Here is a 23395-nt window from a genome sequence, read left to right on the forward strand (position 1 = left end):
AGTTTTTTCGTTCAGCGTAAGTCGTGCGCACGACATGACCAGAGTGGCGCACGACTTACGCTGAGCAGGGCAGAGGGTCACAGAGTTCCCTCCTGGGTAGGAGATTGCAGGCCGAGCCAGGCAGTGTGAAGGAGGTACCGGGAGAGTGAACCCAACAATACAGCAGCCCGTCCGATATTCTTTTCTCCCCCGACCCGACCCGCGGCCCGTCCGATATTCTTTTCTCCCCCCACACCCGACCTGACCCCCGACCCGTCCGATATTCTTTTCTCCCGACCCGACCCGAACCGCGGCCCGTCCGATATTCTTTTCTCCCCCCTGACCCGGACCCCCCCCACCCCGACCCCCCCCCCCCACACCCCGACCTGAACCGCAGCTCATCCAATATTCTTTTCTCCCCCCCCCCCCCCCCCCACCCGACCGGATTTGCCGGCCAGCTTAGTAGGAGTCAGCCAATATCCGGCTTTCCAGAGAAGCAGGAAAGGGAATGAGACACGGAACAGTCGCAAGAGGTAGCCTGAACTTTTAAAATTTATATTAAATACAAATTTCCCAGTTTTATAATAATACCTTCTGAAATCCAAAAAATTCCAAAAATCGAAACTCAGCTGGTCCCAAGGCTTTCGGATAAGGGATAGTGTACCTGTATAGCAACCTTGTAGCATTCCAGAGTCCTCGCTTTTTGAAAAAATTAACTCCTGGGTCAGATCTGTTTTGCCTACAGTAAAACTGCCCGAGTTTCTGAACTTGATTTTTCACCCCATTAATTATAGAGATTGAGGTCACCATGTCATTATACAACACATTATGGTGGCAACTGGCACATTTTGCCTTAAGAGCCACGTAATAAATGTTGGCATTAATGTTTGAATTGCAGATTTTTTTTATTTGGATACAAAAATGAATTTCCCATTTGAGGAAATTACCACAAACACTTAGGTCAGAAATTTCACCCAGAGTTGGATCTTTTGAGAATTTGTCACTCACTTTAAATCAAGATCTTGGTGACATAGCTAAATTAACTTTAAAAAAAATTATAAACATTCTTTGATCAAATAAAGATTGACCAATTATTCAGCTATTTATAATGCAGAATACATTTTAATATAAAGATTTCATGCTCTGAATACATAGGTGGTATCTTTGTAAACTGCAGAGTCTGTCTTCCATTGTCCTTTCATTTTGAAATATACACATAAGCCAGTAACATTTTTAAACTTATCCAGTTAAAATAATAACCGTGTTAAAATAATCTGCCAAGTCGTCTATAGTTGTAAAACTCAACAAAAGTTTGAGCTGCCAAATCGGAGGGGAAGAATGAGAACTTTTCCTTCTCAAATTAGAAATTTAAACAAAAACATTCAGGTCACTTAGTCTCCGATTGATGCCATCTTCAATTCGAATGGGACCACAGGACTCCGGGTTGCTCCAATGTTTGTCCTTTTAGAACAAGGGTGTCCAAATGAGCTTATAGATGTGGTCTCCAAGCCCTGCCATTCTGGCCCACAAAGCCCAACAAAATCTAGTCACATTTAGATTTTTATTTAAAGTTGTTACATTTCTCCCGTTTTAATTTTGTGGGACCGTAGGTTTGGAAAGGGCTGTCTTAATACTGTTTTTTCATTAGTGGATAGATCCTAAATCAGAAAACCAAGAACTAATAATCTTGAAATACATACAATTTAATGGGAACATGGATTTAAAATTTATATGTGGCCCAAGGCTCATACAGACAAAAAGTTTGGATAAGCCTGTTTTACAGAAAGTTTTAATTCAAGCAACTGTCTTATTTTAGATGCTGAATATCAAAAAAATCTGTACTTCAATTTTTCTGACATTTTTGGCACCTTTTTGTGTTCCCCCACCCCACCCCTCAATTTTCTCCACTTCTCTGAAAGGCACTGACTCAACAACAACTTTTAGTTATTTGGCGCTACTCATGTGCAAGATGATGTCTCTGAATGCTTTACAATAGGAAGGGGATATGGTGGACCCAGAGCATGGGGAAAGGGAAGTGGAATGGATGGGATGAAGAAATTGAAAGAACAATTGAAGGAGGATTTTGAGAAGATTTTTGAAAACAGTGAGTGGATAGCAAGGCTGAGGGAGCTGGGTAGAGAATTCCAGTGGGAAGGGTGGCACTGGTTGAACAAACAGCTGCTCATGGTGAAATGGAGGAAGTGTCTGGGTTAAGGCTTCACAGGCAGTAGTTGCCCTTAGGTACCTCATCTAATAGCCAATGTGCCTCACAATATCAGCAGGCAATTTGACTGTAATGGGCATCTCAGCCAAGCCCAATCATTTCCTCAGCTAAGGTTCACAAAATTCACTTCTAGCAGGGGTTCTTGGATTTCAATCAGAAGTGGGAACCCTGATGATTTTCCCCATTTAAACTTGGGGCAATGAGGCCAATCATAGTGCCACTTCCAACGCCGTGACTGAGGACAACTAATTCAGCACAGATTTTGGGTGGAACCCAAGAGCTTCCTGGTCCAGTTACTCACTGGATAAACTCACTGAACAACTTGGGGGGGAGGGGAGGGAGAGAAATTTAACACCTTTAAAAAAAAAAAAAAAAAAAAAAATTAATGCAGAAATTTTTTCAGGCCATCATTTGCACTTAGTAGTTTTGAAAGGCGTAGTATCAAATGCTCAATGTTCTGAATGGTAAAAGAATGCTTATTGATTAGGAACATTCCAAACCCAGGAAGAATGGTTGTTAGTGAACTGAAAGCACTGCTGTGTCCTGCTTGTTATTCTTTTCAGGATATAAATATGTGTGTGTGTGTGTTGGGACACACAGTTCTGTTATTTCTACTGTTACTAATTAATCGTATAAAATTGCATTTAATATGGTTTATATTGTATTCATTAGAATTCATTTGATTAAGGGATCAACTTTTTTATGTCTTAACTCAGTGTTTTTTTAAATTTCATACTCCAGTAACATTTTTGGTAAGATTTTGGTTTTAGCAAATAAATATTCAGGGTTTTATTAGCAACCTGAAATAAAATGCAGTTCTTTACAGTTCAGAAATAAATTGTAGCACAACGTACTTTTGCTAACACACAATATAATCATCGGCAAGTAACTGTCCTTGAAGTTGTAAACATTATTTACAGGGGAGAAAAACTTGACTAACTGTGTCCTGATCACATTTTAATTTGAACATTGTGCATTCTAAATTTCTCTTCTGCAAGCAAATATCAAGGACTTGAAACAAATTGCTCCTTTAAAAAAAATTCTCTTCTCGCCTGATGTGCTGACTTACAGTAGCACACCCAAATAGCCAAGTTTCATAATGGGCAGTCTGCTTAACTGAGCCACGAGTTGAGTTCTACAACTGAAGGTTAACAACATGTTTAGAGAGCAAGGGCTATCTGTTTGATTGACATCATTATGTAGTGGTGTATATCTAACCTGGAGACCTCCAAGGACCCAGTTGAGATAATCACAGTCCAAGCTCACTCATGAACAATGGCCACTTAAGCATTAAGCTGGAAAAAAAAATCAATGAAAAACAGGAAGAAAATAATTAAAATGACCAGCTTGGGACACAGACCAAATAGAAGTCAGTGGCTGAACTGGGGACAATATTAACTATTGTTTGGCAACTACATTTCCAGAGAATAGTTCTGGGATACCACCAGTATTAAGCATACGTGTACCTGAATGCTGAAAATGAGAAGATATCCCATGATATCAAAATGATGGGAAGTGCTAGACTGACCCTACTGCAGAACACTTGTAAAGTGGCATTTAGTTATTAGTAATCAATACTTATTAAAATTGAATATATTTTAGTGTGATATTAATAAAAAAACATGCTAGACTGGGCACAATGATTCAATTTATGAATTAATTATATCATTTTGAATGTTGAACCTACCTCTATACCTTTAATAATTAGAATCGTAGGAATTTACGGTACAGAAGGAGGCCATTCAACCGTGCCAGCCGAAAAAGAGCTCTCCAGCCTAATCCCACTTTCCAGCTCTTGGTCCGTAGCCTTGTAGGTTACGGCACTTCAAGTTCATATCCAAGTACTTTTCAAATGTGATGAGGTTTCTGCCTCTACCACCCTTTCAGGCAGTTAGTTTAAATTATTACAAATAAAAATATTTCAAGAAAAAAATATTGAAAAAGTTCCTTGGTAGCATGCCAATGGAGTATGCATTACAGGTAGTTCCAGAAATGTATGTTCAACCTACCCACCATCAATTATGAGATAATATCTCGATCAAACTCCTCTTTTTTACAATTTCAGATGAATGTATTACCTATGAATTGATTCAAATGAATACACCAACATGCCAAACATTTGGACGTAGGATTCCTAATTAAACCCTTTTGTACGGGGAATGCTACAAGTGGCCTCAGTATCTCCAGGCTAGGGAGGAAAACGATCAGTCAGAATTTCTACTCCCAAGTGCTGCCCAGTGCACATGTGTGGACATTCAGTAAGTACAGAGTTAGACTGGCTGCCTATGATTGAATAGTAGTCCTGATAATCTAAGTTTACACATGGAAAATGGTCACTTGGGAAAGGTACTGGAGGGTTGCTGGCAATCATATCCCAGCTTAAGCCATCACAGGGAGCAGCAAAAGGGAAAAAACAGAATCAATATTGGCAGATAAAATCAACTCATGCAAAGTAGATTATTTGTGTGTTTAACCATGTAAGCATTTAATGGGAGAATCTACACCAACTTGAGTCAATGGCAGCCTGAAAAACTGATCATTGGTCAGCTAAAATTAAGTCTAGGTAACTAAAAAATGCAGCCACACCCAATCCAAGTCAAATTATTTTTGCATATACAATGACTACTAGTAATTAGAGTTTGAAGGCCACTATCAGAAAAGGGGTTATATTTTATGTTGTGTAACGACTGTGCTGTGTGAATGATTGTAAGTACGGTGCACAAAAGTACTGCCAATATTTATAGATTTTTTGTGCATAGATATTGAAACATGTTCTTGTAGTTCCAGGTCCAAGGTTAGACTGTGGCAGAAGGACAGACCACAGTAAGGTTCTTTCACAATATGCCTTTCTAACTCTCCTCCCCCCCCCCCCCCCTCAGTAATTTCTTTGATAACATTTTGGACTATTTCTACAAGTACAGTAAAATTCATCTATGAAGTGTTTTAATTTTTCATTTGGGGAATTTATTTTTCCCATTTGTCCAATGACTGGGGCAGAATGGCAACTTGTTTGGATATTTTACTCCCATTGAAAATAACAGGGACTTGAGTACACAATGCATATTTTTATGCCCCTTGGGCTCCAGCTGCAGCTGACTGGAACATGTCCTACAACATTTTGCATTGCAAAAATAGAGTTTTTAAAATTGATGGAATGTTTCCTGATCTAGCAAAATTTTGTGGATTAAGTGTCCAATTTGCATCATAAATAGATTCCAAATTACATCACACTTTTTAACCTTTGGCTCAAAACACTGGTTCAAAGGGTTGGGCTGGTGTCATAATGCAGTCCACTGGCACGCCAATATGCAAGTTCACACCTGCAATGTGCCACATTTTGAAGTTTCAATCTTGGTCACTGTGGTTAAGTTAGAATTGTTTGGATCATTTACATAAAAATCAGATTGTGTTTTTGATCAAGATATTGAATTGATCAGTTTTCTTAATTTAATTAGAAGCTTTGTTCCTTTGATTCACTGTAGTTTATTCCATTGTGAAGATTTGTATAATCAATGGAGCTGTGCAAGTGTTCATATATTTCAGGATATTCAATATTCTGCTGATATGTATGAAATAATGTTGTGTTTGTCTGGAAACCTCTGCAAAGAGTTAACAGAGGTGTTGGTTTCGACAGCAAAGGAAGGGATTTGAAACAGAAGAGGGACTTATTTTGAAAGCAGTTGTTTGAAGCGAACAAGAGGTCTCAGAAACAAGGCCTGCAAAAAGGTGAACAATGAGAGTGAACAAGAGGCGTAATGAAATTACTACTCGTTATTAGAAATGATTGAACTCAAGAAGCTGTTCTTAGTGCAAGTCTATGTAATAACTTTAGGTAATATGCTCTATTAGGGACTTCTGCTACATAGATAGTATTTATCTCATATTCCTTTGCCGGACAGATTTTCATCTTTCATCACCTGGGCAGTAAGCATTGTCAGGGAGGAGAGCAGAGAGGAAAATTGGGTGGGGAGGGCTGCAGGCTTGTTATTGAAAACACACAATTTTCCTACCATTAATTTAAATGGAAGGAAACTCGGGCGAGTTCTGTTACCAGTGTATAATCTTCCATGCCCGATTTTTTTCTTGGTGTTCTGCCCAGGATGCTTAACACCAATTTTCCCCCTAAGGTGCGTGGGTGCACAGCCACACATCAATCAGTAGGTCCAGCACAGGCCTCTCGCAAGCCGTTGCCACTGGAAGATAATGCGCAGCAAATCTAAAGGGACAGCGCACAAAAACAAAATTAGAGGGAACATTGCTTAACACCCAGGCAGTAAAGATGAAAATGTACTCTGTTGTTTGTAAATAAAGAAATTAATTGTTGTTTCTAAAACCGCTTGTCTGTGTGGCAGTATCTGGCATTGTAAAGAGAATTTGGCAATGTGTAGATGACTACTTCCAGTAAACAGATCACTGGAAGTAGAGTCAATGTTAGCCCCTCTGGTTCACACCTTTGCAAGAGCATAGAAAAGGTACAGCACTGGTATCAAAAAGGTACAACAGTGACTGCACTTCAAAAGGGATTCACATTGGTTGTAAAGCATTTTATAACATCCCATGGAATTTTTAAGGCGCTATATAAATCCAAATTCTTTCTTTCCAGATTGCGGGGAAGAAGGGTTTGCTTACTGGTGTTAAGACAGCAGAGAGGGGTGATGGCACTAAAAACCTTAAACAGCCACGGTGGTTGGGGATGGCAGAGTTGAAGCCATGTGCTTCCCACAGGCAGGAAAGGACACAGCAATGAAGCGGTCACAAATTCCCTCAGACTGTCAGCACAAGTAGCAGTGCCCTGCCGCCTAGTACGAAAGCAACTTCAAAAATCATCCAGATATGTACACTATGTATCTTGCAAAATAGAAGTAGTGCCGAGTGAATTAAAAAAATACAATAATTTCAGCTTAGGGTTTCTGAATAATATTCACCATCTGAACATCTTGATGGAATTATTACCTCCAACACTTTCAGTACTGAAAGAGTTGAGAAAGTTTGAGTTTGCTGTGAATATAATATGGATAGTTATTTACGAGGTTAATGGATCCGTGTGCGTAATGCAGACTGGAGGGTTAGAAGACATTGCAAACTTTAAACTCAGGCAAGTTGTTTTGTCACCTACACCCTGAAACTGAATGAATGCTTATAAATTCATGTACACATAGATTTTGGTTATCATTTATAATATATACACACAAGACAGTGAATTTCCATTTCAATTTTCCCTTACTACTGCAGTCCATTTCTTTGATGTGGAAGCCTTCCAATGTTGGTAGGGCAAAGGCTATTCTCAGTTGTATGAGGTAGGACCTGAAGGTATATTAAGATCATGCAGCATTACCAGGTAGTTATTTTTATCCCACAGGAAAATTCACTATCTGGGTAGATATCATTCACATTTGGCAGTTGTGATTAGAAGGAAAACCTCTCCACAAGATACAAAAAAACTAACTTACAAATGCATGTAACTACGACCGCTGTATAAACGCTACACTTTCAAATTAGGAATTTAAAAAAAAATTTAAAGACTGTTAACAGGGAAAGTACAAAGTAAAATCCCAGTTGGCACTAGTACTTTCCCATTTCATCTGGTGTTGCGTGAAGAATCAAGCTGCTCTTACACTAGTTTGTTGGCTTTAAATCAGCAGCACGCATTCTCTATCTCAACACATGTATTGGGATTCTATCCCTATAGTTTTGTGTGAACTCACAACAACCAGGAAGCAAGCACTGTTGTGTTGGCCAAGTAATCTGCACTGAAAATAGGGATACCAGAACTTCCCTGTTTTTTAATAATTCTATTTTGAAATACAATCTGTAGCACTTGCTGATTTCATTTGAAGATTGGGGTTTTCCCAAAATTTAATAGCTTCACAGTCCATAAAAAAACGATGGATTTAATAACTTCCCCAAATCAATAATTCAGTCAAATCTTAGCCAATTAGAAAGCAGATCTATGTCCAAAGAGAGACGAGAGTTAGCAAGGCTACTTAAAGTTTTAAATGTATGATTTTTACTATTTCAGCATTTACTACTCTCAACAGTGTTTTGAGGGTCACCAGAGGAAAGTAGTAAATAAGTTAGGTGCAAAATACATTGCTCTCCCAGCCAGTCTTGGCCATTAGTGATCTCTCCACCTCTGCAAAATGCCAAACAGCCAAATGCGCTTTAGCATCATGTGAATATATTTTTTAAACCAATACTGATGCCAATATATGCAGTGTTCAATATAAATTAGCAGTTGCCAGTGTAAATTAAGACACACTGCAACAGATTCTATTCTTTACCACACAACCTAAACCCAAAATGTTAATACAAAGGGTTAAACTGCTTCTGATCTACCACACACACAAAGTTACACTCTGGGAACCCTTGCTGCACACACAGTACTAATTTAACAATGTTCAATTTTCTAAAACACATTTTCTGACATATCCTTGATTGAAACGGATGTAGATGCTTGGGGCGATAATATTATTTCACTAAAAGCTCTCACCATTGAGCAGAATTAATTAAACTTTCTAACAAAACTAAAGCACCCAGTATTAGTCAAATTGAATAAATTGAATAAGCAGAGTAACTTAAAAGTGCCCTTATTTACAAACCCCCGTTAAGTACTTAGTAATGGGTATAAACTATTTCCTCTTCATTTTACGTTTAGAAATACTTAAGACATTTAATTTAGGATCTCTATTTTGTGTTAAGTATTCCAAAATTTATTAATACCAAAAGGTGCTCATACTGTACAATTCCATTCAATTGGGTTTTCTGGTAGTGAGAGAGCTTAACAGATCCTTTTCTTCCCTCTCGCCGCACCCCCCCCCCCCCACCCCCAACTAAAAAAAGGGACAACAAATTTATCAACTGATAATTCAGTCAAACCGTAGACAAATTAGAAAGCAGAACGATGACAAAACATACCCCTTTAAAAGCCCTCCCTTGCTTGGTCTGGTGAAATTAATTCTCACCGGCTGAAATTTCTAAACCCCCGTTGCTAGATTTGCAATCGTTGTTCAACTGTAGTTCTGAAAAAACAAGTACAATCCCTATTTAGACACCTGTATTCATTGTTTTGAGTATTTCTTGCTGTTGGCAATCATGAATCAGATTCTAATGCGCTGTGCTTCGTCTGTCTGTGGGCAAGGCTATAGGATAATGCAGGGTTTTTTCTCCTTGAAAGGATTCTCAGACGTCGGGACTCCAAGAATCAGCGGGTCGCTCCGGGCATGCTGCTCGCAGTAATTCATAAGGTCTACAGCAGCTTTGGATACCTGTTACAAGAAAACAATTTAAAGAAATCATTCAATAAAATTATCCTGGGTATACAATGTGGTAACATTAATATTCCTTGCCCCCTTCCAATTTCCTGCCTTCCTTACCTGAAGGAGTCAACTCTTGCTGGGGAACCATTTCACAGACAACAGCAGCCCTCTGGTGCCTTGCTCACGTGTGAGCTTAGACAGTCAGCAAGCTATGTTGTTCCATGGGCGTCCGTCACCTTCTGGTACCTCACCCAAGTGGGCACACTTTATGTGAACCTAGACAACAAATGCCAGGAGGCTATTCATCCTTGGTGACATCATAGATGAGCACAATTCTGACGTTGCTCAACATCAAGATACAGATCACTTCTAGCAGGATTAGTAATAAAGAGAGGGACCTCCAGATGATTTTCCCCTCCTTAACCCAGGAATGCTGGAATCAAATGTGGCACCCGTGTCACAGTAGCAATCAGCTAACTCAGTACTGACTAAGTATTGATTAGTAATTTTCCTGCTCTGCATATGTTAACTATTTCACTCTTTTAACTAGCTGAGCCATTGGTAAAACCTTACATCATTTTTAAATTTCACATACACCGCAGAGGAATTGACCTGGATTAACCCAGATCATATTTGCATATTGACAATTTACCCACAACGAGAAAAGGAAAGCTGTCGGCAATCAAAGTGGTGAGTCACACCCTTCTTTTTCACCACCTCCAAGTTCCACACCATCCTGACTTAGAAGTATATTGCCGATCCTTCGTCACTGGGTCAAAATCCTGGAACTCCCAACCTAGCAGCACTGTGGGAGCACCTTCACTACACGGACCGCAGCGGTTCAAGGCGGCGGCTCACCAACACCTTCTCAAGGGTAATTAGGGATGGGCAATAAATGCTGGCATTGCCAGCGATGCCCACATCCCATAAACAAATAAAAATATATATATATTTGTACGCCATGCACACGTCAATGTGTTGTTGACAAACCAGGAGGCAAAAATGGTCATCTGTGCACTCTCAGATGCATTTGCAATGTCTTAACATTTACAGAGCAAAGCTTAGAAATTCGGTGGGCTGCGCCACCAGTTAGCACCCAAAGAAGGCACTTAGTGGGTTTAGCGCCACTGGCCACGCCTCCCGCGAAATTTAGAGGGGCACTAATGGCGGCGTTAGCCGGTAGCGCTGCGCTGCCACCGATGAAGTCATCGATGTGCGCAGCGCCCCGCTACCGCCCCGATATTTGGTAGCGCCCCCCCCCGCTGTAACGCCGGTCGTAATTTGCGACCGGTTCAGGGGGGCCTACCTGCGGCAGTAGAGGCGCAAATTAAAGGAGGTGCGGGGCGGCCATCTTTGTTGTTGGCCGCCTGCCAGCACCTCTCTGCGCTTCTGTCCCCGGCCTCCTAACCCCACCCCCGCGTTGTGCCGGCTGTGTCCCAAGAGCCTGGCACTTCTCGGTGCCGGGCTCTTTTGCCGGCACTCGTGATCTCCGATCGCGCTGCAGCAGGCCCCTCCCCTTTAAGAAGGGGAGGAAGGCCTGCAGTACTGCAGCGCGCCGTGCCGCAGCGTGGCGCTGCGGCACGTTGCGCTGCGATTTTCAGTTGCAGCGCCCCAAGACGGATGCGGGGCGCCGCGCTTCCGTTTGGGACGCTCAAACTGAATATCTGGCTGGCGCTCACGGCTCCTTCCGGGGCGGTACTTCCGGCGCCCAGGCGAGACTGGCGCCCCAAACAGGGCACCACCGAATTTCTAGGCCCAAATATTTTATTGTGCAAGAACACTATCTATATACGGACAATACTGATTTTGCCATGGAAGGACCGAAATATAGGAAGTTTAAAAAGGGCTCTCCCATAGTTGTGTGGGTTTAGCCAGTGAGTACCTGAGCCATAAAAAACAGGAAGCTCCCAGGTATGAGTTAGCTGATCAGAGTTGCAGTGGCAGTAGTGGTGCTACAATTAGCCTCAATGACATGACTTGTCCGTGATGCCCTCGTGGTTGACAGTCTGCTGAAACTCACCGTCAATGGTCATACATGAATAATGGCCACTTGAGTGAGGTAGTGGAGGGTGATTGGCATCCATGGAACCATACCCTAGGAAGGACTGAATGCCTTCAGGAGAGGAGGGAGGAATTGATAAAAAAAATTTTTTTTAAAAACAGTGTTTGCAGAACAGCTTTGCATTAAAGTACCATTCATTAGTATGAATGATGATAATAGATTTTGTATGTGGCTGTAAATATTTATCAATAGTACATCTGATTATTGAAAATGAGCTCAGTGTAACTGAGAAGTTTTTTTGAAAACAAAGCATAGCTAAACAGCACAAGCCCTACCATACAGAAATATGTCTTCAGTTAGCCCATCATGGCAGCTCTGATAGTCTATAAATAATCCTCATCCGAGACGTCCAGAGCTAAGAGAGGAAGCATGGTGGCAGGAGGAAGCATGGTGGCAGGAGGAAGCAGCGGGGAACTGTAGAAGCTTCTTACAAAAGGAAACCATACAAATCTAGACATGGAATTTCCCTGTGTTCCTGGTGCAGATTCAGTACTGTAATACAGTACAGTTAAAGTTTTATAAAATCAACTCAAGAACTCTATAAATAAAGTTGATCTAAACAGGAAATTGGTCTTGTACCAACATTGAAACTGGTTAGTCTGGCGCTTGTCCAGTGAGCAGAAAATAATTTTAACATATAACTGCTGTGCAATATTGAATAACTACTAAGGTGATCTTAGACAGGACAGTAGTAGGAGTGATAAAATTGTTCTCAATGCCCCTTTTGGGGGTGTGGAGAAAAGGGAAAGCAACCAGGGTTTCTCTTGCTGACCACAATCCAATGCCCCATGCTCGAAGGTCAAGTGTGGGACTCAGGTGAGGACAGGCTTTGCGGTAATGCCCCCTGTTGTTGAAGAGTAGACCATTACTAAGCATCAAGGCTTCCATGCAAATAGTCTCCACACGGTAAGGTACTAGAGTGCACCAGATGCATGTGGAACTGTAAGGAGAGGGAGAAGTTTCAGCCTTGGCTGAGTGGTAGCACTCGCACCTCTGAGTCAGAAGGTAGTGGGTTCCAACCCCACTCTAGAGAGTTGAGCACATCATTTTGGCTGACATTTCAGTGGAGTACTGAGGATGGGCTGCATGGTCAGAGGTACTGTCTTTCAGATGAGATGTTAAACCGAGTTCTCGTCCACCCTCTCAGGTGGACATAGGCCCCATGCTACCATTCACAGAGTGGGGGAGCTCTCCTGGTGTTTGGGCCAATGTTATTGGTGCAACCAACATCAATGAAAAAACATTCTGGTAATTTCTCTCATGGCTGTTTGTGGGACCTTGTGCATAAATTGGCTCCTACATTTTACTGCATTATAACAATGACTACACTACAAAAGTACTCCATTGGCTGTGAAGTGCTTTGGGATGCCCTGAGGATGTGAAAGACTCGATAAATCTCTCTTATATTCACATTGCATGTTGCTGTTTTTGCCTTTATAAATCTGCAGAGTAGAATAGTTTCTTGTGTATCCTGCCTTCACATGTTTTAACAGTATTTTCAGGCACAAGACTGAACACATCACCAAAAGTGGTTCTGAATTGTTCTTTATCAACCAGGCCAAAAAAATCTCAGTAGTAAACATGTCTGCCAGACTCAACATTTCCCAGTCTCCCTGGCAATGATGATTCACTTGTTTATTGAATTTGGCGATATGATGGTCCAAGTAATTTTTGCTTGATGTAGGAATGCATGAATGTATGGAATGCACTGCAGTGGGTGACCCTAGTGTCTGTAACAAGTTGCAAATTAAAAGGAAATATTGATCTGGCTACCAACCAGACTGACTCAGTGATAAGTTTCCAGTCTGGGAAACCCCCCCAAGAAGAATACTGCATCTTCCTCAAATCAGGTATGGATTTAAAAAAAAGGTAAAGAGAGAGTTAAATATAGCAGTCTTTTTTGTGGGAAATATTTATTGCTATCTAATGGTCCCTGTCCAGTGCTAGCACTGTGGTGTAATATTTGAAGTAATGAATAACGGCAGCAAGATCAAGTTAAATTATACTATACTCAGGTAAACAACTGCTTTGAAATAAGAACAGCACTGTACAACATGCAGTCCACCCCAGTCTTAATATGGCAGCTAAAAAAATGTGCTCCTTCTACTTTTTGCCCATCTCTGAAAGATACTGATTATGCCGGAGGAAGAAAAGAGAAAAGGAGAAAAAAGGAAAGAAAGAAAAAGGAAATAAAGAAAGAAAAGAAAAAGAATAGAAAGAACAGAAAGACTTGCATTTATGTAGAGCCTTTCATGACCTCAGGACGCCCCAAAGTGCTTTAAGTACTTTTGAAGTGCAGTCACTGTTGTAATGTAGGAAACGCGGCAGCCAATTTTGCACACAGCAAGCTCCCACAAACGGCAACGTGATAATGACCAGATAATCTGTTAGAGTGATGCTGATTGAGATAAATATTGACCAGGACACTGGGGATAACTCCCCTGCTCTTCTTTGAAATAGTGCCATGGGATCTTTTATGTCCACCTGAGAGTGCAAACAGCACCTCTGACAGTGCAGCGCTCCTTCAGTACTGCACTGCAATATCAGCCTATATTTTTGTGCTCAGTCTCTGGAGTGGGATTTGAACCAATAACCTTCTGAATTAGAGGCAAGAATGCTACCAACTGAGCCACAGCTAATGCCAAAAGCCTAGGCAGGTTAGTTAATTGTGGATGGCCTTGCAGCCAAACATGACCCCATTCTCACACGACATTCATACGTGCATTTTTCCACAGGATCCATTAAGAGATATCAGGATCTCCTCCCTAGCCCAGGATCATTCCCAATGAATACATTTAAACGTCTGCAGTAGATTTCAGTTATAACGGCAGAGATTTTCTTTACCGCGGCGGGCAACGTTGGTGGCGGCTTCCTACCCCGCTGCTGGCTCCATCCCGCTCTGGAAAATGATTTTACATTGATGGGGCTTGTTAAGCCCGCCCAGTGCTTTTGCTGGTCCAATTAGAGGAAGCGGGTCTGGTGACGTCATTCATGACTCATCATCGGCCGGTTTCCTTAAAAGGACCATGGCCAACTTTCTTTTAACATTTGTGCTGTCAGTGTTCCACAGCATTGAAGTGCTGCAAACACTGACAATGACGGCATAGAGGTGCAGGACTGCACCCAGGTTCTCCCATGACTCCCTCCATATGACCTCCTCTTCCCATCCGATGGGCTGAAGACACCTCCCCAGGAGACCAACACAGCCTGGTTGCACATTGCACAGGAAGGCACAAGCAGGGATGTCGTCAGAAGGACCTGGGTGCAGTGGCGCAAACCTTTCAATGATCTCAGTGGATCATGAAACATTAGTACAAAGCCACACTCACCTTCATCTTGCTGTGCCTCTCATCACATCCCCATCACGCTGCCTTCCCTACCCTACCCCTGCACATCCTTACCCACACCAACTTACCTTGCACCTCCACCTATCCTTCTCTCTCTATCTATATTATCACATCCCCATCTCACTAGCCACCCCCCATACTAGTGCAATCATACCAACTAACAACACACAAGGGTAGCCACTTTGGCTTTTTATCCAATGTTCATGTAAAGTTTCTGTCAATGCGCTGTCAAACATTGAAACCTTTATTTTCAACACTTTGCATTCTTGGGACAGATTTGTGCGCACCTTTGGAAGTGGCTTAGTGAGTTGCAGTGAATGAATGGTGAGACATAACAGTACCTCCCGCAATGGTGATGAGTGTGAAAGGAATGGCTTGGACATTGTAGGGATGCTTTATGGTGTTGGTGTAGGGTGCTGCCAACCTGGCGCATCTTGTGGCAGCCAAGGTGTACAGCATCAAGAGAAGTAAATCTGGCCATGGTGAGGCCATCCCTGGCCTCCCGGGCAGCAATGTGCTCAGGTGCTGATGCCCTGTGTCCTGTGCAGCATCAGGTGATTGCGGAGAAGGTTGGTGTTGTTGTTGGTGCTGCTGATGTTGGGGCTGATCGTGCTCGGATTCTGAGCACCAAGGTGAGACAGTATAAAGGGTACCCATGTTGATGGAATAGATGGCAGGTGAAGTAGAGATAACAGAAGCATTGTCAATGGTGAGAGAGTTCCTCCAATGAGGTAAGAGTGAATGGAGAGTGCAAAGTGGAAAACCTGCTGGAAATCGACTTGAGAAACAGCTTTGTGGCTGAGGAAAGTGATGTCAGCTGGGAGCTTTTACTGTACGTTTGAAGCTGTCAAGTAATCAGCTGCAGCAATGGCCACTGAACTCCCGCCTCAGGTTGACAGCCATGGTCCCCGAACAGCATGGTTCCCGTGGTCAAAGTTAAAAGTGAAAAGGTAAGTTTAAAAAGCCTGTGAATGATCTGTCAACTAGATGGTAAAGATGTTAATTGGGTCCCCCAATGCTGCCTGTCGGGTCTGCTCAGCACCGACAGACCCGACATAGGGAAAGGTGTGTTGCGGCGGAAATTAGGGATAGCATAAGATCCGAGAGGACATATAAATTGGCCAGAAAATGCAGCAAACCAGAGGATTGGGAGTAGTTTAGGATTCAGCAAAGGAGGACAAAGGGATTAATTAAGAGGGGGAAAATAGAGTATGAGAGTAAGCTTTCAGGGAACATAAAAACTGACTGTAAAAGCTTCTATAGATATGTGAAGAGAAAAAGATTGGTGAAGTCAAGTGTAGATCCCTTGCAGCTAGAATCAGGGGAATTTATAAAAGGGGAACAAAGAAATGGCTGACCAATTAAATAGATACTTTGGTTCTGTCTTCACAAAGGAGGACACAAATAACCTCCCAGAGATGTCGGGGAACATAGGGTCTAATGAGAGGGAGGAACTGAATGAAATCAGTATTTGTAGGGAAATGGTGTTAGGGAAATTGACGGGATTGAAGGCCGATAAATCCCCAGGGCCTGATAATCTACATGCTAGGGTACTTAAGGAAGTGGCCCTAGAAATAGTAGATGCATTGCTGGTCATCTTCCAAAATTCTAGAGACTCTGGAACAGTTCCCATGGATTGGAGGGTAGCTAATGTAACCCCACTATTTAAAAAAGGTGGTAGAGAGAAAACGGGGACTTATAGACCGGTAAGCCTGACATCGGTAGTGGGGAAAATGTTAGAGTCCATTATAAAAGATGTAACAGCAGAGCACTTGGAAAACAGTGACAGGATCGGACAAAGTCAACATGGATTTACAAAAGGTAAATCGTGCTTGACTAATCTACTGGAATTTTTTCAGGATGTAACTGGTAGAATAGATAAGGGAGAACCAGTAGATGTGGTGTATTTGGACTTTCAGAAGGCTTTCGATAAGGTCCCGCATAAGAGATTAGCGTGCAAAGTTAAAGCACATGGGATTGGGGGTAAGGTACCGACTTGGACAGAGAACTGGTTGGCAGACAGGAAGCAAAGAGTTGGAATAAACGGGTCTTTTTCCGAGTGGCAGGCAGTGACTAGTGGGGTATCGCAGGTATCGGTGCTAGGACCCCAGCTATTCACAATATATATTAATGATCTAGACGAGGGAACTAGATGTAATATCTCCAAGTTTGCAGATAACACAAAGCTGGGTGGTCATGTGTGCTGTGAGGAGGATGCAGAGAAACCCCAGTATGATTTGGACAGGTTGGGTGATTGGGCAGATGCAGTATAATGTGGATAAATGCGAGGTTATCCACTTTGGTGGTAAAAACAGGAAGGCAGATTATCTGAACGGCAATAGATTGGGAAAAGGGGAAGTGCAACGAGACCTGGGTGTCCTTGTGCACCAGTCGCTGAAGGTAAGCATGCAGGTGCAGCAGGTGGTTAAGAAGGCAAATGGTATGTTGGCCTTCATAGCAAGAGGATTCGTGTACAGGAGCAAGGATGTCTTGCTGCAGTTTTACAGGGCCTTGGTGAGATCACACCTTGAGTATTGTGTGCAGTTTTGGTCCCCTTATCTGAGGAAGGATATTCTTGCCATGGAGGGAGTGCAGCGAAGATTCACCAGACTGATACCTGGGATGGCAGGAATGACGTATGGAGAGAGATTGGGTCGATTAGGCTTATATTTGCTAGTGTTCAGAAGAATGAGAGGGGATCTCATTGAAACTTATAAAATTCTAACAGGACTAGACAGACTAGATGCAGGAAGGATGTTCTCGATGGCGGGGGAGTCCAGAACCAGGGGGTCACAGTCTAAGGATAAGGGGTAAGCCATGTAGGACTGAGATGAGCAGAAATGTCATCACCCAGAGAGTGGTGAACCTGTGGAATTCTTTACCACAGAAGGCAGTTGAGGCCATTCATTAAATATATTCAAGAAGGCGTTAGATATATTTCTTAAGGCTAAAAGGATCAAGGGATATGGGGAGAAAGCAGGGACAGGGTACTGAATTTGGATGATCAGCCATGATCTCATTAAATGGCGGAGCAGGCTCGAGGGGCCGAATGGCCTACTCCTGCTCCTATCTTCTATGTTTCTATGAAACTAATTTTCCACCCAACCCGCCACTGATCCCCCAGAAAATTCCAGCCAAAGTGTCTGTCTAGTTACAATGCATTTTTTTGGCTGAACCTCAAACACTATTCTAAGAAGGATCCACTGCATTATTTTCAGATGTTGAGCACAGTGCAAAGGAAAATCAGATTTGAGAAAGAAAAAGTTTGAGGGTCATCATCATAACATTTTAGGCAGATATTTAGAAATGCTGGGCTGCTGCCCAGTTCCTCCTGGGTAGCAAACTAGTTAAATGTACCACAAAGAGTAGTAATGAGCCCAGAAGATCAAAAAGGTACCATTATCTGGTCCCTGGACCCAGTTAGTAAATCAATTTCAGCAAAGGTAGCAGTGTGTGTTGGGGGCAGCATTAAGACCCACCCTAGTGTCTCCAAGATAGGGAGGTGGTGGGTGGGGGGGGGTAGTATCAGCCAGGATTTCTGCTCCTGATTACCAACCAATACCTCCTGCTGGCAGTGTGCGCCACTATTTGAGGGATTAGGTTTGGGGATCAAATCGGATGGCTATTAAATGGAACAGCAAAAGTTGACACTATCTGATCAATCTCCCAATTGGCTGAATTACCAGACAGCCATCACTACAACATGGAATCGAACTTCAGCACCAGTTGCTATCTTAGAAAAAGTGATAAAAATCAGAGGACAAGTTAGAGGTTGAGGTTTCAGAAATCAAAGAGAAAAATTATGTACATTGGGCTTGAAATGGGATTCCATAATTGTCGGATTTAAAAACATGTTTTTTCCCTTATTTTATCTGGATTTGAACGACAAACACTGCTGTTGACTTTGTCTCCCTACCCTTGGCTGGCAAGGGATCCCTGTAAAAGTTACTGGTTTGCAGTTTTCAAAATGGAATCTCTAAAGCACCTGTTAATATTCTAGGATTTCTCGATCATAAACCAGTAATCCTAATTATAAATGGATGCAATTATAGAATGTGATCCCCAAAATACCAGAAGAAAAATCATAGATTCCCATATCATTAAAAAATGGAATTTGATTTGTTAATCACTTTAAACCAGTGGCTGTAGTCTTTGTGCGTTAACTTTGCCATTTACATATTAACACATGCAGAGAATACAGGTGAAACAAGGAATAATTTTTTTTTTCTCAAGTCCTGATCTGAAATTTGATCTAGTTTCACCCCAGCACCAAATTTTCACTGTTTTTGAAAGTTCCAAAATACATCCTGAAAAATTCCTGGAAAACTTTTTCAAAAATAAAACCTGAAACCACGCATAATACAAGACTGGATTCAGTGCATAACAGGAAGGCTTGTAAAATATCAGTGTAGTCCAAACAAGATCAGCTGTTCGTTGCAGATTATAAACGCACCCGCTAGTACACCCATTTAATCCTCTGGCCCACTTAAAACAAGTTTCGACAATAAATCAGTAACATCCTGTATGTGTCAGTGATGTTTTGTGCTGCCGCTATTTTCACCCCGTAAATCATATTTAATATTGTCCTGAAGTGAAAATGTTAGCTCATTGCGACCTCTAATAGTTGAGAACTACTTCACAGTAAACACAGCACCAAGTCCCACCCACTCCAAACTCAGAGTTTGAAAACACACAGTTGACAATCACTTCAAGCCACTTTGATATTGATGATGGGGTGCCAGGAGAGTGGCATTAAGTGGAGTCCCACAACATTCAAGCATCAAACTCCACTTGTTATTATAGCAGCATGCAGCTGGCCCAGTCAGTGGTCCAAGAGTATGAGTTGCATGCTTTCCACTGCCTCCAACAGCCAGTCTTGAAATACAGGAAAAAAAGCATGTAGTATAGGAGGCATGTAGTTTGTCTATTTTATTATTGACTAGCTGAAGTGCCCAGCGGGGCCGAGGGATTTTTGAGGGCATGTTGTTGTTGGAAGCGAGAGAGCGGGCGGAAGAGAGAGAGCGACTGGGGGGGGAAGAGAGAGAGCGACTGGGGGGGGGAAGAGAGAGAGCGACTGGGGGGGGGGGAAGAGAGAGAGCGACTGGGGGGGAAGAGAGAGAGCGACTGGGGGGGGGAAGAGAGAGAGCGACTGGGGGGGAAGAGAGAGAGCGACTGGGGGGGGGAAGAGAGAGAGCGACTGGGGGGAAAGAGAGAGAGCGACTGGGGGGGGAAGAGAGAGAGCGGCTGGGGGGGGAAGAGAGAGAGCGGCTGGGGGGGAAGAGAGAGAGCGACTGGGGGGGAAGAGAGAGAGCGACTGGGGGGGAAGAGAGAGAGCGACTGGGGGGAAGAGAGAGAGCGACTGGGGGGGAAGAGAGAGAGCGACTGGGGGGAAGAGAGAGAGCGACTGGGGGGAAGAGAGAGAGCGACTGGGGGGAAGAGAGAGAGCGACTGGGGGGAAGAGAGAGAGCGACTGGGGGGAAGAGAGAGAGCGACTGGGGGGAAGAGAGAGAGCGACTGGGGGGAAGAGAGAGAGCGACTGGGGGGAAGAGAGAGAGCGACTGGGGGGAAGAGAGAGAGCGACTGGGGGGAAGAGAGAGAGCGACTGGGGGGAAGAGAGAGAGCGACTGGGGGGAAGAGAGAGAGCGACTGGGGGGAAGAGAGAGAGCGACTGGGGGGAAGAGAGAGAGCGACTGGGGGGAAGAGAGAGAGCGACTGGGGGAAGAGAGAGAGCGACTGGGGGGAAGAGAGAGAGCGACTGGGGGGAAGAGAGAGAGCGACTGGGGGGAAGAGAGAGAGCGACTGGGGGGAAGAGAGAGAGCGACTGGGGGGAAGAGAGAGAGCGACTGGGGGGGAAGAGAGAGAGCGACTGGGGGGAAGAGAGAGAGCGACTGGGGGGAAGAGAGAGAGCGACTGGGGGGAAGAGAGAGAGCGACTGGGGGGAAGAGAGAGAGCGACTGGGGGGAAGAGAGAGAGCGACTGGGGGGAAGAGAGAGAGCGACTGGGGGGAAGAGAGAGAGCGACTGGGGGGAAGAGAGAGAGCGACTGGGGGGAAGAGAGAGAGCGACTGGGGGGAAGAGAGAGAGCGACTGGGGGGAAGAGAGAGAGCGACTGGGGGGAAGAGAGAGAGCGACTGGGGGGAAGAGAGAGAGCGACTGGGGGGAAGAGAGAGAGCGACTGGGGGGAAGAGAGAGAGCGACTGGGGGGAAGAGAGAGAGCGACTGGGGGGAAGAGAGAGAGCGACTGGGGGAAGAGAGAGAGCGACTGGGGGGAAGAGAGAGAGCGACTGGGGGGAAGAGAGAGAGCGACTGGGGGGAAGAGAGAGAGCGACTGGGGGGAAGAGAGAGAGCGACTGGGGGGAAGAGAGAGAGCGACTGGGGGGAAGAGAGAGAGCGACTGGGGGGAAGAGAGAGAGCGACTGGGGGGAAGAGAGAGAGCGACTGGGGGGAAGAGAGAGAGCGACTGGGGGGAAGAGAGAGAGCGACTGGGGGGAAGAGAGAGAGCGACTGGGGGGAAGAGAGAGAGCGACTGGGGGGAAGAGAGAGAGCGACTGGGGGGAAGAGAGAGAGCGACTGGGGGGAAGAGAGAGAGCGACTGGGGGGAAGAGAGAGAGCGACTGGGGGAAGAGAGAGAGCGACTGGGGGGAAGAGAGAGAGCGACTGGGGGGAAGAGAGAGAGCGACTGGGGGGAAGAGAGAGAGCGACTGGGGGGAAGAGAGAGAGCGACTGGGGGGAAGAGAGAGAGCGACTGGGGGGAAGAGAGAGAGCGACTGGGGGGAAGAGAGAGAGCGACTGGGGGGAAGAGAGAGAGCGACTGGGGGGAAGAGAGAGAGCGACTGGGGGGAAGAGAGAGAGCGACTGGGGGGAAGAGAGAGAGCGACTGGGGGGAAGAGAGAGAGCGACTGGGGGGAAGAGAGAGAGCGACTGGGGGGAAGAGAGAGAGCGACTGGGGGAAGAGAGAGAGCGACTGGGGGGAAGAGAGAGAGCGACTGGGGGGAAGAGAGAGAGCGACTGGGGGGAAGAGAGAGAGCGACTGGGGGGAAGAGAGAGAGCGACTGGGGGGAAGAGAGAGAGCGACTGGGGGGAAGAGAGAGAGCGACTGGGGGGAAGAGAGAGAGCGACTGGGGGGAAGAGAGAGAGCGACTGGGGGGAAGAGAGAGAGCGACTGGGGGGAAGAGAGAGAGCGACTGGGGGGAAGAGAGAGAGCGATGGAGAGAGAGCGACTGGGGGAAGAGAGAGAGCGACTGGGGGGAAGAGAGAGAGCGACTGGGGGGAAGAGAGAGAGCGACTGGGGGGAAGAGAGAGAGCGACTGGGGGGAAGAGAGAGAGCGACTGGGGGGAAGAGAGAGAGCGACTGGGGGGAAGAGAGAGAGCGACTGGGGGGAAGAGAGAGAGCGACTGGGGGGAAGAGAGAGAGCGACTGGGGGGAAGAGAGAGAGCGACTGGGGGAAGAGAGAGAGCGACTGGGGGGAAGAGAGAGAGCGACTGGGGGGAAGAGAGAGAGCGACTGGGGGGAAGAGAGAGAGCGACTGGGGGGAAGAGAGAGAGCGACTGGGGGGAAGAGAGAGAGCGACTGGGGGGAAGAGAGAGCGACTGGGGGGAAGAGAGAGAGCGACTGGGGGGAAGAGAGAGAGCGACTGGGGGGAAGAGAGAGAGCGACTGGGGGGAAGAGAGAGAGCGACTGGGGGGAAGAGAGAGAGCGACTGGGGGGAAGAGAGAGAGCGACTGGGGGGAAGAGAGAGAGCGACTGGGGGGAAGAGAGAGAGCGACTGGGGGGAAGAGAGAGAGCGACTGGGGGGAAGAGAGAGAGCGACTGGGGGGAAGAGAGAGAGCGACTGGGGGGAAGAGAGAGAGCGACTGGGGGGAAGAGAGAGAGCGACTGGGGGGAAGAGAGAGAGCGACTGGGGGAAGAGAGAGAGCGACTGGGGGGAAGAGAGAGAGCGACTGGGGGGAAGAGAGAGAGCGACTGGGGGGAAAGGGGAGGGGAGGGGGGAAAGGGGAGGGAAAGGGGCGGAGGAGGGGAGGGGGAGGAAGGGGGGAGGAAGGGGAGGGGGGAGGAAGGGGAGGGGAGAGAGGGGAGGGGAGGAGAGGGGAGGGGAGGGGAGGAGAGGGGGAGAGGAGGGGGAGAGGGAGAGGAGGGGAGGGGGAGAGGGAGAGGAGGGGAGGGGGAAGGAGGGGGGGAGAGGGAGAGGAGGGGAGGGGGAAGGAGGGGGGGAGAAAGGGAGGGGGGAGCCAGCAGTCCCTCTCCCCTCTGCCGGTGAAGGCTCCGCTGAGCTCCGTGCCGCCCCACGCACTGACATGCCGAGCGCAGCGCCCCAGTCAGCCCGAGCCCCGCCCTCTCGAGGCTGGGCCTGAGGCGGCTTGAGACGGCCGATTGCGGCTGGCCGGGCCCGGTTGCCTTAGTAACCCTCCTCCCCTCTCCGCCTCCCGATCTCCGGGACTGGGCCTGAGCGGCTTGCGACGGCCGATTGCGACTGGCGAGCCCGGTTGCCAGGGTAACCCTCTCTGCTCCCCCTCCCGAGCCCCGCCCC

General features: G+C 45.5%; 1 protein-coding gene across 8 annotated transcripts in view; it reads right to left on the minus strand.

Annotated features, from left to right (window-relative positions):
- Nucleotides 1-1081: 1081 nt before the first annotated feature.
- The window catches only part of gng7 (guanine nucleotide binding protein (G protein), gamma 7), a 211419-nt gene continuing 189105 nt past the window's right edge, over nt 1082-23395 (minus strand). For all 8 annotated transcript variants that reach the window (XM_086004480.1, XM_086004482.1, XM_086004477.1 and 5 more), the window contains one exon: nt 1082-9468. In XM_086004480.1, the coding sequence (XP_085860606.1) occupies nt 9343-9468 (126 nt within the window). In that variant the 3' untranslated portion in view covers nt 1082-9342. The remainder of the gene's footprint in view (nt 9469-23395) is intronic.

This window comes from Somniosus microcephalus, chromosome 13, assembly GCF_052327205.1.
Source record: "Somniosus microcephalus isolate GS21.2 chromosome 13, FLI_Smic_1.0, whole genome shotgun sequence".
Lineage (NCBI taxonomy): Eukaryota > Metazoa > Chordata > Chondrichthyes > Squaliformes > Somniosidae > Somniosus > Somniosus microcephalus.